Below are 15,003 nucleotides of genomic sequence, written 5' to 3' on the forward strand. Positions count from 1 at the left end.
TTTACCTTTTCACCTTTGACCTCACAGGTCAAGGTCGCACGGAAAAGGTAGCGTTAATGGCGGAGAACGCCGACGGAAAGTAAGGCGCTTGTAAAGTTCAGGTGTGTTTACGGGATAAAAACACTTTTAGTACAGGACAGACTGGTCATGACGAAGTCGATGTAAGAGTGCTATAATGAATAACGTTTAGTTACGTTTGCCAAAGGCTTATGTTAATGCTGACTTATAATGGTCGTGAAATTTCCGAAAATGTAGCCGTTGTAGGATTTGTCGCCCTTAGTGCGCATTTTGTTTTGAGTTGCCCCCCTTTATGTGAACTGGGTGGGGTTTCTTTAAGTTTTTAAGTTACACCGGTAATGTTTTGATTTCAGTTTGAAAAAAATAAGAACAGATCTGTGCCTAAGAATGGAGTATTTTTTCATTTTAAAATGATAAAACTTATGCAAGTTTACATATGCTTTCTGGGGTGATCTGACGTCAGTTTTGGCCACATTTTGTTGGGGCAATGACTGCCCCAAACCAACATCACAGTGTGCTCCATTTAAAAACATGATGCAGTTACCTGCCCTTGTCAGAAATGTGGTTACTGTCAGTACAGCTGTTCTTTGAGCATCACAAAAGAATCTCGAGCTCATGTGACCTAGAAAATAACAAATCAACGATAAATCAACAGACGAAAAGATAAGGAACATATGTGTCTGCAAAGCTAAGGCTGTGGAGGTGTATTTGATAGATAATTTTGCTTTAAATGCAGTGAAACTTTGTCATGGCAACTGCATCTGGTTCTTGAATGGAGCGCTACATGACATTTTTACCAAATTTGCCAACCCTAATGTCGGTGATATAGTGGTGAATTTGGTGCGAACACCATTGCAAAAGTTAACTGCTAAGGAGAGAAACATGAAGTTCATAAATAGGTTGAAATCTTGATGATAAACATTCACAGCTGTTCACACAATAAGAAGGATATGAGCTTATTTATGATATGGCATAGAAGTATCAGAATTTGCGAATGAAAACCTCTTAACTTCATCTCCTTACTTCATTGAAATTATAAAATGGACATCTGGAGTCCGGCTAATAACATATTCGGTACTTGATGCCAGTAAGTGGTACAGTAAGTAGTAATAATATTTGTACCTTTGTTTCAGCAGAGCTTTACAGTGGCAGTCAGATGTAAACTACTTTATGGCACAACCTATCAGGACAGACCAAGCTGACTGGATGAACAAGGCAGCTTCTCAGGATTTCATCATAGATGTTACATATTGGTTTTATTTTAGTGAAAAGTGATCTAATATGCTTTGATGACAAACCAGTGACTAGTTTGCGAGAGAGAGTGTAAGTTCTTCCGTATTTCAGAGCTCATATACAACGATGCACTGTAGGCATTGTGTGCTCAGACTGACAGTATTAACCTCCTCAACAGCATGCAATCAAAGGCCACCACAAGTTTCTACCTCAACTGTGCGTCACATCTCTGTGACACTGGACACGATATTTTCACGGCAAAATGAACTGCGTATACGGACGAGTTTAATGACAGTGAAGCCAGTAAGAAAGCCATCCGGAAGTGGGCGTGGAGGCGAGGCTTCTGTTCTGGTCCCTCTGTGTACTGTCAATAAAAAGCCCTCAATTCTGTTCACGCTGCGGTCGAGCGCTTTAAACAGTCACAGTGGCCATGTCAGGTACTTTAAAGTTCATTTACTATTCTTTTTAATTTCATTCAATAGTTGAGTGCAGTGGATAAGTACAATGCTTACAGATCTAAAGTTCACATCCAAGGTTACACAGATATTGAATGGATTATGATGTGACATACATCATGTGATCAGTGTATAGACATCATTCATTTGTGATGTACAGTGGAAAATGGTGCTGTACAGCAGACCATTTCGTTCAAATCTAGCTCAGTATGACTCTGCTGTGCCTTCGTGTTGTGAAGTTGTACAGGTGCATGTAAATTCAACTTAGGCACCTTTGGTTTGTGACTTCTCAATTCCCCCACTTTCATGTGACTGTCATCATGTAGACATTAAATAATCATGCACATAAAGGAGCAGAGTAAATAACTGTTTCAACTGAGTGAAAGAAACTTTTGTGTATGTTTTTTAGTTGATGTAGTATGAGCAGATTTTTGGAATTGAAAGACGCTGATTTTGTTATGACTTCAAAACTATCATAAAATACATGTGAACACATGTCTCTCTTGCAGACACATTTTATAATGTTCAGTAAAGGGGTCCAGGTTTTAAGAAAAAAATAGGACCCATGAAGCGATAAAACTGTTCAGATGATTTCTGTGCCTTATTTGCTTACATGCACTCACTTTTGGCATGAAGCCTGAAGACTGGTCAGCTCTGTGTTTGTATTGTTGTTTCATATCATAAAATGATATTGCACTGTATGTATGACAGGTTTGAAAGTAGCAAATGGTCAGATATAACTGAATGAAATGTGGAAAACACTTCGTAACAAATACATACTATTAATACTACACTTTATATTAGACATAGCTTTATGATGGAATTTTTTGAGTGAGATAAATCTGAAATTGGGTATATATAAAGTCCATTACATTTTGAAGGAATGTTGCATGTAATGAACAAAGTTTCCCAGTGACTGGTAATCAGTATATATTACATGGAAGTACACATTTTTGAATGTTTCTCTAGTTTTCCAGGAGGGAAGAAGGATGACACTGACCCTAACCTGGTCTACACTGCACTGAGAGAGACGGAGGAAGAACTGGGTCTGTCAGAGAGTCAGGTGGATGTGTGGGGAGAGCTGTTACCCTCACCAAGTAGGGTCAGTTGATACCCTCCTCTACCAATGTTCATTTCCCTCAACCAAGGTTAACTACATGTACCTTTTAACAAGGTCCATTATCCACTACCAAGGTCAATTAGCCGCTAGCAAGCTCCAATACCCTATAGCAAGGTCTGTCAGCTCCTCCCAATTTCAGTTGCCATCTAGCAAGTTCCATTACCTTCTAGAAAGTTATATTACCCTCTAGCAAGTTTCATTACCCCTTGGCAGGTCCATTACAGTATAGCAAGTTGCATTACCCCCTAGCAGGTTGCATTTCAAGTGTCTTTTATGACATTCCATTACCCTAAGCAAGCTCTGTTACCCTCTAGCAAGCTCCATTACCCTCTAGCAAGCCTCATTACCATCTAAAATGTCCATTACTGTCTATCAAGGTACATTACCTTCTAGCAAGTTGCACATTGTAACAGGTCCATTGCTTTCTAGCAAGGGCCCATACCTTCCAGCAAGGCCCTTAACCATCTGTTGGAAAAAGGGTCAATTAATACTCCCTGCTATCAAGAGAAGAAAAATTGTCTGCATTCTAATGGTCTGGTTTCTTTCTGGAACCCTCAGTCAGTTACTCACTTCTAGTGAGTTCAGTGAGTTTTAACCCTGTGTAATTGTTGTTAGTAAGGACAGATGGTATGTATCACTGCTCACTGCTCCAGGAGAAAGCTGAGTAATAACCACTGTTCATGCAGTTGTAATTACAATCAAATTGGTGTCCAATTTTCTATATTTATTTATTCATTTGATTGATGTTTTACGCCATGCTCAAGAATATTTCACTTTTATACGATGACAGCCAGCATTGTTGTGGGAGGAAACCTGACAGAGCCCGGGGAAAAACCCACAACCATCCCCACTTACGGCCGGAGAGGAAGCCAGCATGAGCTTGTCTTGAACTCACAGCAACCGCATTGGTGAGAGGCTGCTGGGTCATTACTCTGCGCTAGTGCGCTAACCAACTGAGCCACAGGCCTCCCAAACTTCTATAGAAACTATCTTAACTCATATGGTAGCAAAGCTAGCATAAGCTCAGTAACTTTATCATATCAGTTAAAAACCAAACTAAACTTGTAAATACTTTGTTCCCACAATGAAAATTTGTCATTATTCTTGCAAACTGTTGATGGATGTTTTTCTCTCTCTTATGTCTAGAATGGCCTAACTGTTACTCCGGTGATAGGATTCTGTGGAGAGTTGGATGTGGATTTGCTGAAGCCCAATCAAAATGAGGTAAGGTATTCCATGCAGTTATATAAGGACTACTTGTGTTTTTCTTTTGTCCATTTTGATTTTATAAACGCACTTGTAATAATCAAACTGCAAGGTTTCCAAGTTGTCACATTTTTACATGCTGAATGTCTTGAAACAATTTGTGTTTACAAATTTATTTATTTTATTTGACTGATGTTAGAATTTTTTACTTTAGATGAACTGATTAGGTTTATTACTGACAAACATTCCCATGCATGGAATACAGATATATGAGTGCATGTATGTTGGGAGTTTTATGTTGTACTTAACAATGTTTCACTCATATGACGACGAGTCATTAGGTGTTTGTACTTGTATTGTGTCTTCTTGCGGCAGGGAGACTCCATGCCGCCAGAATACTGCCACCACTGAAGTATCATGTTGAAGACACCAGACATGACCAGATCACATTATACTGACATCGGGTCAACCAGTCCTGATTCCTTGGTTTAGTTTCTCTGTGTTGAGCACCAAGTGAGGCAGCAACATGTACCATTTTTAGCTTGCCATATGAAGTATGGAGAGGTATTATGACAGGGAGATAAGGGGCAGATTCCACAGAGCCTTTCCTGACTTAATCAAAATTGTAAAACCTCCACACGACGCTTTAAGCGATCTGAGTGTCGAAACAGACCTTGCCCAACAGAATAAAGCATATCCATTGCAATAAAATAGAAGATATGGATATGAAATGTGACTGTCTCTTAATGACGACACAACCGACGCAGTGCGGTACTCACATGTACTTATGTTCCCTTACAATAAACTACTGGTAGGTCTTCAGTCTGGGAACATTTTCTGTAATTTTAGTTAATTTAGCACATTTACAGTTGCAGCTGTACAATTTATTCCAGGAGCATTTCTTAATTTTCCTTGATGGTGCACAAACAGGCATATCATAACTGTTATTTGTCTGGGAGCTTCTTCGGGTCACACAGCTTTTGCTATGTCCTGGGATACTGTGTGATTTTTATTACATTTATTCTGATCATGGAGGTAGAATAGTCCATGTACAGATCAAAAAGTTACTGTGATGCAGTCATACTTTGGGATTATAGTTCCATACATGAATTTATGCCTACCCGTATCAGAGTTGTGCAGTTTTGAGAAAGGTTGTTGTATCATTCCGCAACCCTCATGTCTCATTTGAAACATAATTTCATCTAATCACGACCAATCACGAACTCACCGTCAAAATTACAATGGTTAAGTTTAATTGGAAACGGTATGAAAGTTGCTGTTGCAATCGAGAATCAATTGTTCATGATTTTGAACCTTCGCGATCGAAACGCTTGTGATTTTTGGTGATGCTCCCTTAGTGTTCGGTACTGGAAAGTGTAATTTTTACACATTTGTCCTCTGAGAACATTTTTCAAATGATCAAAAGTTTAATTTATACATCCCCAACTTAAGCTCTGATTTCACATTTCAAAATTTTGACTTAAGTCAGAAATAGATTTGTGGAATTGGCTCCAAATGCTGTCTGGTGGGCTTGGCATGCAGTTTGGTTAAAGGTTTTGGCCTATCGTAGGGTTGCAGTGGACACCAATAGTACACAGATAGCCAATTGTCAACAAAATTTTTTCATGTCAAAGAGCAAGGAAGTCTTTTACCTTGTAGCTCAACATTTTGCTCAGCCATTCGCAGGGTTACAGTTGCCATGGTGTGCCGGATGTGATTCACGATTTACATATCAAAGGCATCTGTGGTAAAGTTGTGCTCTAACTTCCTACACAGAGTTTTACTATCACAATGATTTACATCTACATAACATGCTCTCTCACTGCTCTGCAGTGATAAACATAGTCATAGTTTTGACAGTATAATAAATTTGGTCTTTCTCATTGATTGAATGGCAAGATCTTAGCACTATATAATTAGAGGATAATATCTGTGTATGACAGTGTCAATCATTGTACTCTTTTTGCCTTAGAGGTCAATATTTGAATGTATCACATAACTTGAACCGTGTGAAGTTTTACAAACTGCTCATTCAGACGAGCTACCGGTATTTTCTGAATGCCTTGTTAAAAATCTTTGATATGACCCTGTCCGGGTTTGACGCATGTCTCCAGGCTTTAAGGCACTAAGCGACCTAACTGGTCATACAGATGTACATGTTGGTTGAGGCAAGAGGTCTTCAATGAACATTAGACAGCACAAACAGAATGTATTGGGTGATATTCCTGACCAAGAAAGAAATCCGCTCCTGGATGAAAAAGTTAGACTTAATCACGTCACAGTAATTTTGGTGTATTTCCAGTAAATTGTATTTATAGTTGCTGTGGGTCTTGATTATACATTTGTATAAAGTGGGTAACAACTTCAGTTCAATACTGAGTAAATATTCCCTTCAGTTATTTTAGGGTAAGAAAGGGTTAATTCTTTTATTTGTGTTACTGCTGTTACAGGTGGAGGCTGTGTTCACGCGAACAATTTCATCTTTATGTAACCCGGCCAACACAAGGATGACACATTTCCGCACAGGGGCAGGGTATATATTACCTGTTTACCTTGGGGGACCCCACAGGATTTGGGGTCTATCTGCTGTCTTCCTGCACCAGGTCCTCACGATATTAGCACCTGGACTTTACAAGTTTAAGATTCCTATGGTTAGGCATGTTAGGTGACCCTGTTCCCAAACTTAGAAATTTGTTTGGTGTGTTTGGAATGTGATATATTATTGCCTTATAGTTATTGGTTGAAAACTGAAGAAAAAATGTGTGAAAGATACATTAAAACTTTTTGTACTAAACATATGTAAAGAACACTTTGATAACTACAAATATGGTGTGAAAGGATAAACACAAATACTATTGCACTTTATTGACTTGAGTATGGATAAATAGTTGTCATGTTGAATGCCTTCTATTCAGTATACCATGTCTGTATGGTATAATAATTAAATTTTTAATTTAATAAAAAATTCATTGGGTTTTAGGTGATAATATGATATGAATATATATATATATATATATATATATATATATATATTGACCTCTTATTACTTGTGTTTGTTGTAACTGGAACTAATTATGCAATGGGGGACTCGTGTGGATCAAAAATAGAAGTAGCAGGCTCTGACTGGTTTCCTCCCACTGTTATGCTGGCTGCTGCTATATAAGTGAAATATTACTGAATGGGTTATGAAACACTAGATTAAATAAATAAATAAAAATAGAAGTAAAATGTGTGTCAAGCACTGCATGTCTATTGTCCAGATAATTTACATGCACTCGTTCAAACAACTTGTGATGTATATGTATTCTATGAAAGGGACAAGAGTACATACAGGAAGCTGGTAGCTTGTCTAAAGGTGGATAGAGGTTCTCAGGTGTGTGTTACTGTTCTGTAGTCATCTTTGTCCAGGAGCTCCTACATCTGTTAACTTTAATCTGACTAAAGCACTACAGGCATTGGTTTTGTTTTAAAATTTGTGGATTGCAGCTTTAAATTTTTAATGGTTTTCTCCAATTTCTTTCTTGTTTTCTGCACCCAGAGAACTAAACAAGATCACACATCGGCCTTGAATATGGCATAATAGATCTAATTGGAACAAATTTCCTTCCACACGTAACACTGATTGCCATCATACAAGTCAAAAATTCATCAACATGGTGTTAAACAGTAATTAAAACTAAATACAATAATTCATGAACTATTCCCATTCAGGACACGAGTTTACAGCATTGCTGTCAGATCATAAATAAATCCACATTTGGCTATTTTATTTTAGTAGATGGGCTTTAGGTATGTGGGGCACTTGCCTTTGCCCTCATACCAGAGCCAGATGTAGCTCCTTTCACCATGCTGGCTGCAGGCTGAAACAGGAGTTTCATCAGCTGGTTACATTCCAAAGTTAACACAGTGAACTTGTATATGGCTATTAAGCCCATTCCCATTACTCCAAAGGCTATTTGATTGTTCCCATTCTGATATTCTAAGGCTGACAATTCAAAAGATATGTTCGACCTAATGTGTCATATGAAAGCCATGGGAAAGGGTCTCTATCTTTCCATTTTAGTCCAGAGAGATCCAGCAGAGCACAAAATCCTCTGAGGGCCATCGGTTGCCAGAGTTGTTCTGGCATGACAGTTAATTTGTATGCCACATGCATGTTTGCACTAGCAGTATAAATAACACAGAATATGTATTCCACCTAACATAAATACACCAGTACACATAATAAACAAATGAACTTTATTTCATTTCTCAAAAATAGCAATAGTACATGAGTAAAATACAAATGTATTCCCCTGACAATGAATATGTCAATGTACTTCCCCAAGTGCTTGTAAAGTGAATACTGATGGATAAATAACATGCTCAGTACAAACATGACTACACTACTATAGCAATATGGACTGAAACCTGTACATAATACTACATGTATAAAAATTAATTTACATGAGGCATGTTGTTAAAATATTAATACTGAATTAAACCATGGATTTCTTTTTCTTCAAATTATACTTGTTGCATATTTCCAATTGAGATGTTAAAAAGCACAACCTCATATTAATAAATGCCCATGTGTTAGTCCAATATGTTTTAAAATCAGCAAACACCTACCAATGTAGGAGAGTCGTTTTCCTCTATGAATACTGTGCGAAAAATTCCTGCTTATTGTTTTGAATATAAACATACCATGCAATGTAAAACAATTAAAACAGTAAATATCATGGTAAAAGCTGATTATAAAACTTGTGACATGTACACATATGTTATGGCCTTCCTTAATTTTCCTGTGTATTCAAAAACATTTATTTGTGGGAAACAAATAACATTTCAAATAAATGGATACATAAAATATGGATTTCTCAAAACCTAATAGTAAAAAGTAAATGGATAAATAAATATGGATGCTAAGATCTACCAGCAAAAATATTCCTACATTCAATAGTTGCCACAAAGCTTCACTTAAAAATAATTTCATCATTGGTATACAATATAACCATAAAATTACTAATGCTTTTGGCTATTAGGTCACAAGAAATTTATGAGATGCATACAGTTCCAAAGAGCCTGTAATTATCATGCAGTGAGCTGTCTCCTTATCAATAGCAGTTCTAGAATACAAAAATTTCCTGGGTGATGCTTTGATGAGAGCTATGGAAGCAATCAACCAAAACATTTACATAAAAACACATTCCTTATGTGGCGAAAACTCTTGTTACTTTTGTACTATCTTTTTTACATTTTCAAAAAGTCAAACAAAGCACATGTACAAGGAACAAAATCAAAGTTGGGAATCTGGTTCAGACTGATTCATCTCTACAGGTGACATTTTTATTACTAAAGACTGCTCATACTTTAACTTAACACGAGACGTCTGGGACTTTGAGAGAAGGGAGACAAACCGCTTCAGGTTGTCGTAAGGCCACAGGAGCCCCACGGAATCTTAAGTCCTTATTGATGTTGTTCACTCGCAGTAAAGATGTTGATAACTCTCTGGGATTTGCAAACCTCATCTTTGTCATGCACTTGGGGTCCACAGGTTCGTAAGATGTATTGTAAATAGAATTAAACTCCCCCTTGGTTTCGTCAGCTATTTGGGCCTTCCATTTTTGCTGCAGTCTCCCATGAAGACCATAGTTTGTTGGATCACCTAAAAATAAAGATCAAACAGTTTCACCATAAAAAAGCTCTGACACACACATCACAGGTGACCTTTAACTGATATCAACATGTAGCTGTCTGTTAGACATGTCAATCTGCCATAAGGCATTGGGCACTAAACTGTTATAGTAACAATGACCTAAAATTAAGATACTTGTACAGTGACTATTCTAGTTGTGATAAAATTACACCTGACTAGTCAGTACACATTTCAAAAGAGTTCATCTAGTTTGAAAAAGTGAGAATGTCCTGTAAAAACGGTGCCTTCAATGCAGTAGTATTGCACTGACTACCTGAAAGGTCAAAATCCATCAGGCAAGCTGAGTACAGGTAGCAGGAGAGATTGTAGAACTTTCACATAATGCATGGTTTATAGCTATGTATTAAGACATTTTACTAAGATTAATTTCATGCTCATTGACAATAATTCAGATCAGGCTCATGATGTAAATGACATGCCTCTGCGCTGCACTTTGTACAACATGTATTCTAGGGCTGAGATAAGTATGTGTTTACATGTACGGTTAAAAACAAAAGACAGATTTATAACACCTTTGCCTAGTTTGCAAAAACAATAAACAGTTTCTTAAATACTCAACACTGCACTACACCTCAGCTGTACATGTAGATTCAAGTAAACTTACAGCCATGCTTATTCATACCCTGAACACGTCGCACCCAACTTGAGTCATGTCCATCTTCAGTCAAGCCATACCCAATTCCAAAGAATTTGCGCCCATTTGTTATATATACAGGGCATATACTTTCCACTGCTTAAGAATATTTCACTTTTACTTATAGTCTGCATCAAGACTGTTAATTCATGGTATTTGATATATTTACCTATTTTAAAATCTGATGAACTGGTAATGATTTTAAGATTTTAAACAGAAGATTTTGCATCAAAACAAATATTCTGAGAATGAGTTAGTCACTTCACTGAGGAGTTTGAATGTTGTTTGATAATCTTTTATTTTTGAAAAAAACACCTATATTTAGCAAACAAAAGGATGTAGATTGGTACATGAAACACATAAATATTCGCTCAAAATATTTGAAAGCAGAGTTGCTTTAAAAGTACACCAGATTTCACCAGGAAGCATTAGGCCCTATATAAATGTACATGTGCACAAAACTGAAACACTGTGAACTATGATTTAACTGGAGTTGGGCAAGATTTGACTGAGTTGGGTAGGAATAAGAACAATCAGCATTTCAGAAGTCTCATGAATTACCACTTTCAGGGGAGATCAGGAGGGAACTCTTTAAATCTAGCACAGCTGAAAGATGTGACTTTATGGTAGATGCTAAAGGCGCCATTGCAACTACAGTAAAATTACCTTCTCTCATGCAAACCTGCGTGAACTGGCAAGACTCCTGAAAAGGCTGATTCAGCTTAGCGATTCTAGTTGGCTACGACTTAACTGGAGTTGGGTATGAGTTTGCATGGGCACCAGCTGCCCTGTCCTCTGTTGGTCAATATAGGTCCGTCAATCTGCATGAAACATTTTTTCTCCCTTGCATTACGCTCGGCAAGCAAGAAGTCAATCAGTTGTGGGGAAGATCGAAGGACAGACATAACTTTACACTTAGATCCAGTACATAAAACTAACCTTGAAGGGGGAAGTCTGATTTTTCCGGAGACCAGGAAAGGTTGTGGCTTTTCCATTCCCGCAGAGGACGAATAAATTTGTTCTCGTGCCATCGACCATTAAACTGCTCATCGTACCATGTGATCATGTTATTTGAGTATCGTCCCCCGTGGTGGGAGAATAGCTGCTCCTTCCGTAATCCCTCATTTTGCAGCATGCCATTCCTTCTGATGATGACATCTGGGTGATGGCCTGCGTATGGCTGGAAGTCAATCCGATGTGTACTGTTGTGCTTCTCAGTGCCCTTTTTAAACTGTAAATATATAACAAAGTAACAAGATATAACTAATTAGTCTAAAATGCATACTGAAGCTTAAAATATATATCGGGAGAATTGCCTTGCCTAGTGGTTAGCATGCCAGTGCGGTGCAGTGACCCGCGAGTCCAGTTAGCTACATGTAGCTCATGCTGGCTTGCTTTCCTATCGTACGTGGGATGGTCCTCCAGCCACCTGCAGATAGTCGTGGGTCTCCCCAAGACTCTGCCCAGTTTCCTACCATTATATAATGATGGCCATTGCTGTATAAATGAAATATTTTTGAGTACAAATCATCAAACAAATAAATAGGCCTACCACTAAATAAAATATTTCATATTTGTACATGTATTATTCTAAACCTTAATAATCAGCCTGTGTTTCGATCACAGTTACCTTTCGTTACCTACTACCTTATAAAATGACATACTTATAATTCACAAAAGTGACAATAAACCTAGCAGATGTGGCTGTAAGTTGTAAGCAAGGCAAATGATTAAGTGATGCAAAAATGGATGCAGGGTAATAATAGAAGAAATATAAAAAAAAAACAAAAAAGAAAAACAAATGTTGATTTAAGATACATGTACAGGTGGCAACAATTAGAGTGTAATTTTCTTTGGTATAATCTTACAAAAATTGTAATCGGTCAATAACATTGCCGTTGAGATCATTTAAATTAAGCTGTGTATGATCGTGGAGATTTTGAGAGATTGACACCTTGATAGAGCTTTGACAGTGTAAGTTTACTCACCGAGTATCTTTCCTCCGCCCAGTTGCCGATAAGAACACCAGGCGAGAATCTTTGTTCAATACGCCACCCAGGCAAATTCCACTTTCTAATGTCCGACACAGACATATTTGACAAGTGCAAATGAACTAGAGATATCTGGTAGTTTGTGTCAAGCTGTAAACGTCAAATGTTGTTGATCTGTCACTCAGCAAAGCTCATACCGCGTGTTCTTAACAGCCGCGTCACCAGCCGTCGTATTAATGCGCCTTTGGTATACACGCCTTTTTAAGGAGTTTCTTCCTTCTTTTTGTTATAACGAATGCCAGGTTTTTCAAACGTCTGTGTCTGTAGCTCCTTACATGTAACAATCCAACGGCAGACTCAACAGAAAAAGAGGTGAATAAAGTGTTGTTACTTTTATGCAATAATATCCTGTTCAATGCGCGAAGCGGCGTTGCTACAACGTCGCTAAGGCTCCACTTCGTTTAACATCGGTTATGTCCGTGACTGAGGTGTCAAACTGCGACATGACTGGTGCCAACCATTCGCACCGTTTAAAGGCTGCTTTTTTGGTGTGAACGCTGTCCACATTTCTGGATTTACACTGGATATTGGACAAATTTGACACATTCACTTAGGGATCTTGTTTGTGTGCAAACGCCTAGTCTAGTACAAGTAACATTATCATCTATGTTATTCACTATAATGCAAGCACCTTCACGCCTGTGTTATACTGATTATCATAGTGGAAGATATTTTATCGTGAAGGTTGAATACCATAAATAATTTTAAGTGAGAGCTGCAAATGAAAACCCAGCAGACGTGAAGTATCAATTGGGTTATCATAATTTTCATCTTTCACGAGAAAAATATTTATGGTATTCAATGTCACTGTGAAATTTATTATTTATATTTTGTCAATATCCTGATTTTGCGTATCAGAACAAGTTCAGCAGTTTTTCCATATTGCATGACGTCTACATGTACAGCATTTTTGCTGATAGCTTGCTCAGATTAGACTGTCATGAAACAAAATGTTTCTTTTTCGATGTCACTGTGTCTGGGTGTAAAATATCAAAATATAACAAAACTGATATTTGAGTGAAATATCACTTCTATCAGTGGAAGAAATCCTGTGATCCTGTAAATACCATATTTTATATTTTTGGACATTTTTATAGTCTTGGTCAAACTTAGATACCGTATCCTGCAGCTCTCCTGTGTTACATACTGATGGATGGTGCAGCATGTGGGTGTGAAATGGCCACTCGGAGAAAGTAGATGCTCATGTAGTTCAACAATTACCAAAATATAAACTATTTATTTATAGAATGTTTCATTTCAATACTGGCAGAACACAGTAAGATGTATTTCTTTCTTTGCTGGGGGGTTTAATGTCTTTTTCTACATTATTTTGGTCACACCATGGCAGTCACAAGCTACAGGACTGGTTGGCCTGGAGTCAGTCTGGTTTCTTCAGCATGATATTTCACAAGAAGACACAGTATATGACTCATCGTGATATGACTGAAAAACTGTTAAGTATGATGTGAAACCCCAAGCATTCATTCATTCATTCTAGTAGTAAGCCACAGTCCAGCCATCTGCCGTACATGGACACTACCCCATGCAGAACATGGCCTATATTCCGGGTATGTGCGCGTCAAATTAAGGAATGCACTTTAGAAAGAATACAGACATAAATATGTTTTTTACATTGACAATGATGATGATGATGTTTATTGGAAAAGTAATGTCATAAAGTACAAAACAAGTGCTGTTCTATATCACAACAAAGCATTCAAAGACGTAGAAGTTATAACATTAGCTGATTGCAAAGAAAGCTCTTGAGGAACTGAGGATATATATTTAAATGTCAAAGACTGCTGCCTAACTGAGAAAAAAAGAAAGAAAATATAGCAAACCAGATAAGTTTAGCAGCTAGTCATCAGATTCAAGCTACTAACACAAATATATATGGCCATTACAAAAAGTGTTTGAAATAGAACATTTTGATGGTGAAAATGTCACAATAATCATACCTATTTAAAATGTAATCTACTGTATTTTCTGATGATACCTGTTAGTTTAAAATGAACTATTTGGGAAATTTTGTTGAAACTGTCAACTGTATATCAAATGATATTTATCATTTGAAACTCACAAAGGCAACTTCAACCTGGGCACCCTTTTCGGATTTAATAATTGGCATACATGAATGTCCACTGTCTTAATGATTCAAGACTGATCATTAGTGATATGTTACATTAATAGCAAACATATAACAGTGATTTTTATAATTAAAAAAAAAACATTCATTCTGTAAACATGATATAAAATTTAACAAAGAAGCACTTTGTCATGCAAACTTTAAATAAATTACACATAAATATGGTTTTAGCAAATATTGCCATACAAGAACAATGCGTAACAATGCATACAGGTATGTCTTAATTGTACCAGATGCCTCAATATTACAACAAACATTGTTAAAGATGAAACAAAAAAAAAAAAAAATCCTTGTAGTTATGTGTCAAAGTTACGAGAAGGCCATTTACAAGCAGTGAAAACAAAATTAGTGTATTAACATTTAAGACCGATTTAAAGTAAATTTCTTTTCAGTTAGATGCAGGATCAACTTTTCACACATTGTCACAAACAAGCTTCCATGA

At 37.2% G+C, this 15,003-nt stretch overlaps 2 protein-coding genes across 3 annotated transcripts; one reads left to right on the forward strand and one right to left on the reverse strand.

Moving 5' to 3' along the window:
- The first annotated feature begins 45 nt into the window (after positions 1–45).
- On the forward strand, positions 46–7,007 carry LOC135475869 (mitochondrial coenzyme A diphosphatase NUDT8-like). 2 transcript variants are annotated; one of them, XM_064755815.1, is made up of 5 exons: positions 46–161; positions 1,155–1,688; positions 2,676–2,808; positions 3,973–4,050; positions 6,483–7,007. In XM_064755815.1, the coding sequence occupies exons 2-5, from the start codon at positions 1,378–1,380 to the stop codon at positions 6,699–6,701; spliced, it is 741 nt and encodes a 246-aa protein (XP_064611885.1). In that variant the 5' UTR covers positions 46–161; positions 1,155–1,377; the 3' UTR covers positions 6,702–7,007. The 2 variants fall into 2 exon arrangements, with proteins under 2 accessions (XP_064611885.1, XP_064611886.1); XM_064755816.1 differs by having other exon boundaries at positions 55–101.
- A 1,250-nt stretch (positions 7,008–8,257) lies between these two features.
- Positions 8,258–12,635, reverse strand: LOC135475531 (cilia- and flagella-associated protein 107-like). The gene is made up of 3 exons (XM_064755455.1): positions 12,353–12,635; positions 11,304–11,595; positions 8,258–9,679 (listed from the first exon to the last, which is right to left on the reverse strand). The coding sequence occupies exons 1-3, from the start codon at positions 12,455–12,457 to the stop codon at positions 9,390–9,392; spliced, it is 687 nt and encodes a 228-aa protein (XP_064611525.1). The 5' UTR covers positions 12,458–12,635; the 3' UTR covers positions 8,258–9,389.
- Between the last annotated feature and the right edge of the window lie 2,368 nt (positions 12,636–15,003).

The sequence above is a fragment of the Liolophura sinensis genome, chromosome 9 (assembly GCF_032854445.1).
Source record: "Liolophura sinensis isolate JHLJ2023 chromosome 9, CUHK_Ljap_v2, whole genome shotgun sequence".
NCBI classification, from domain to species: domain Eukaryota; kingdom Metazoa; phylum Mollusca; class Polyplacophora; order Chitonida; family Chitonidae; genus Liolophura; species Liolophura sinensis.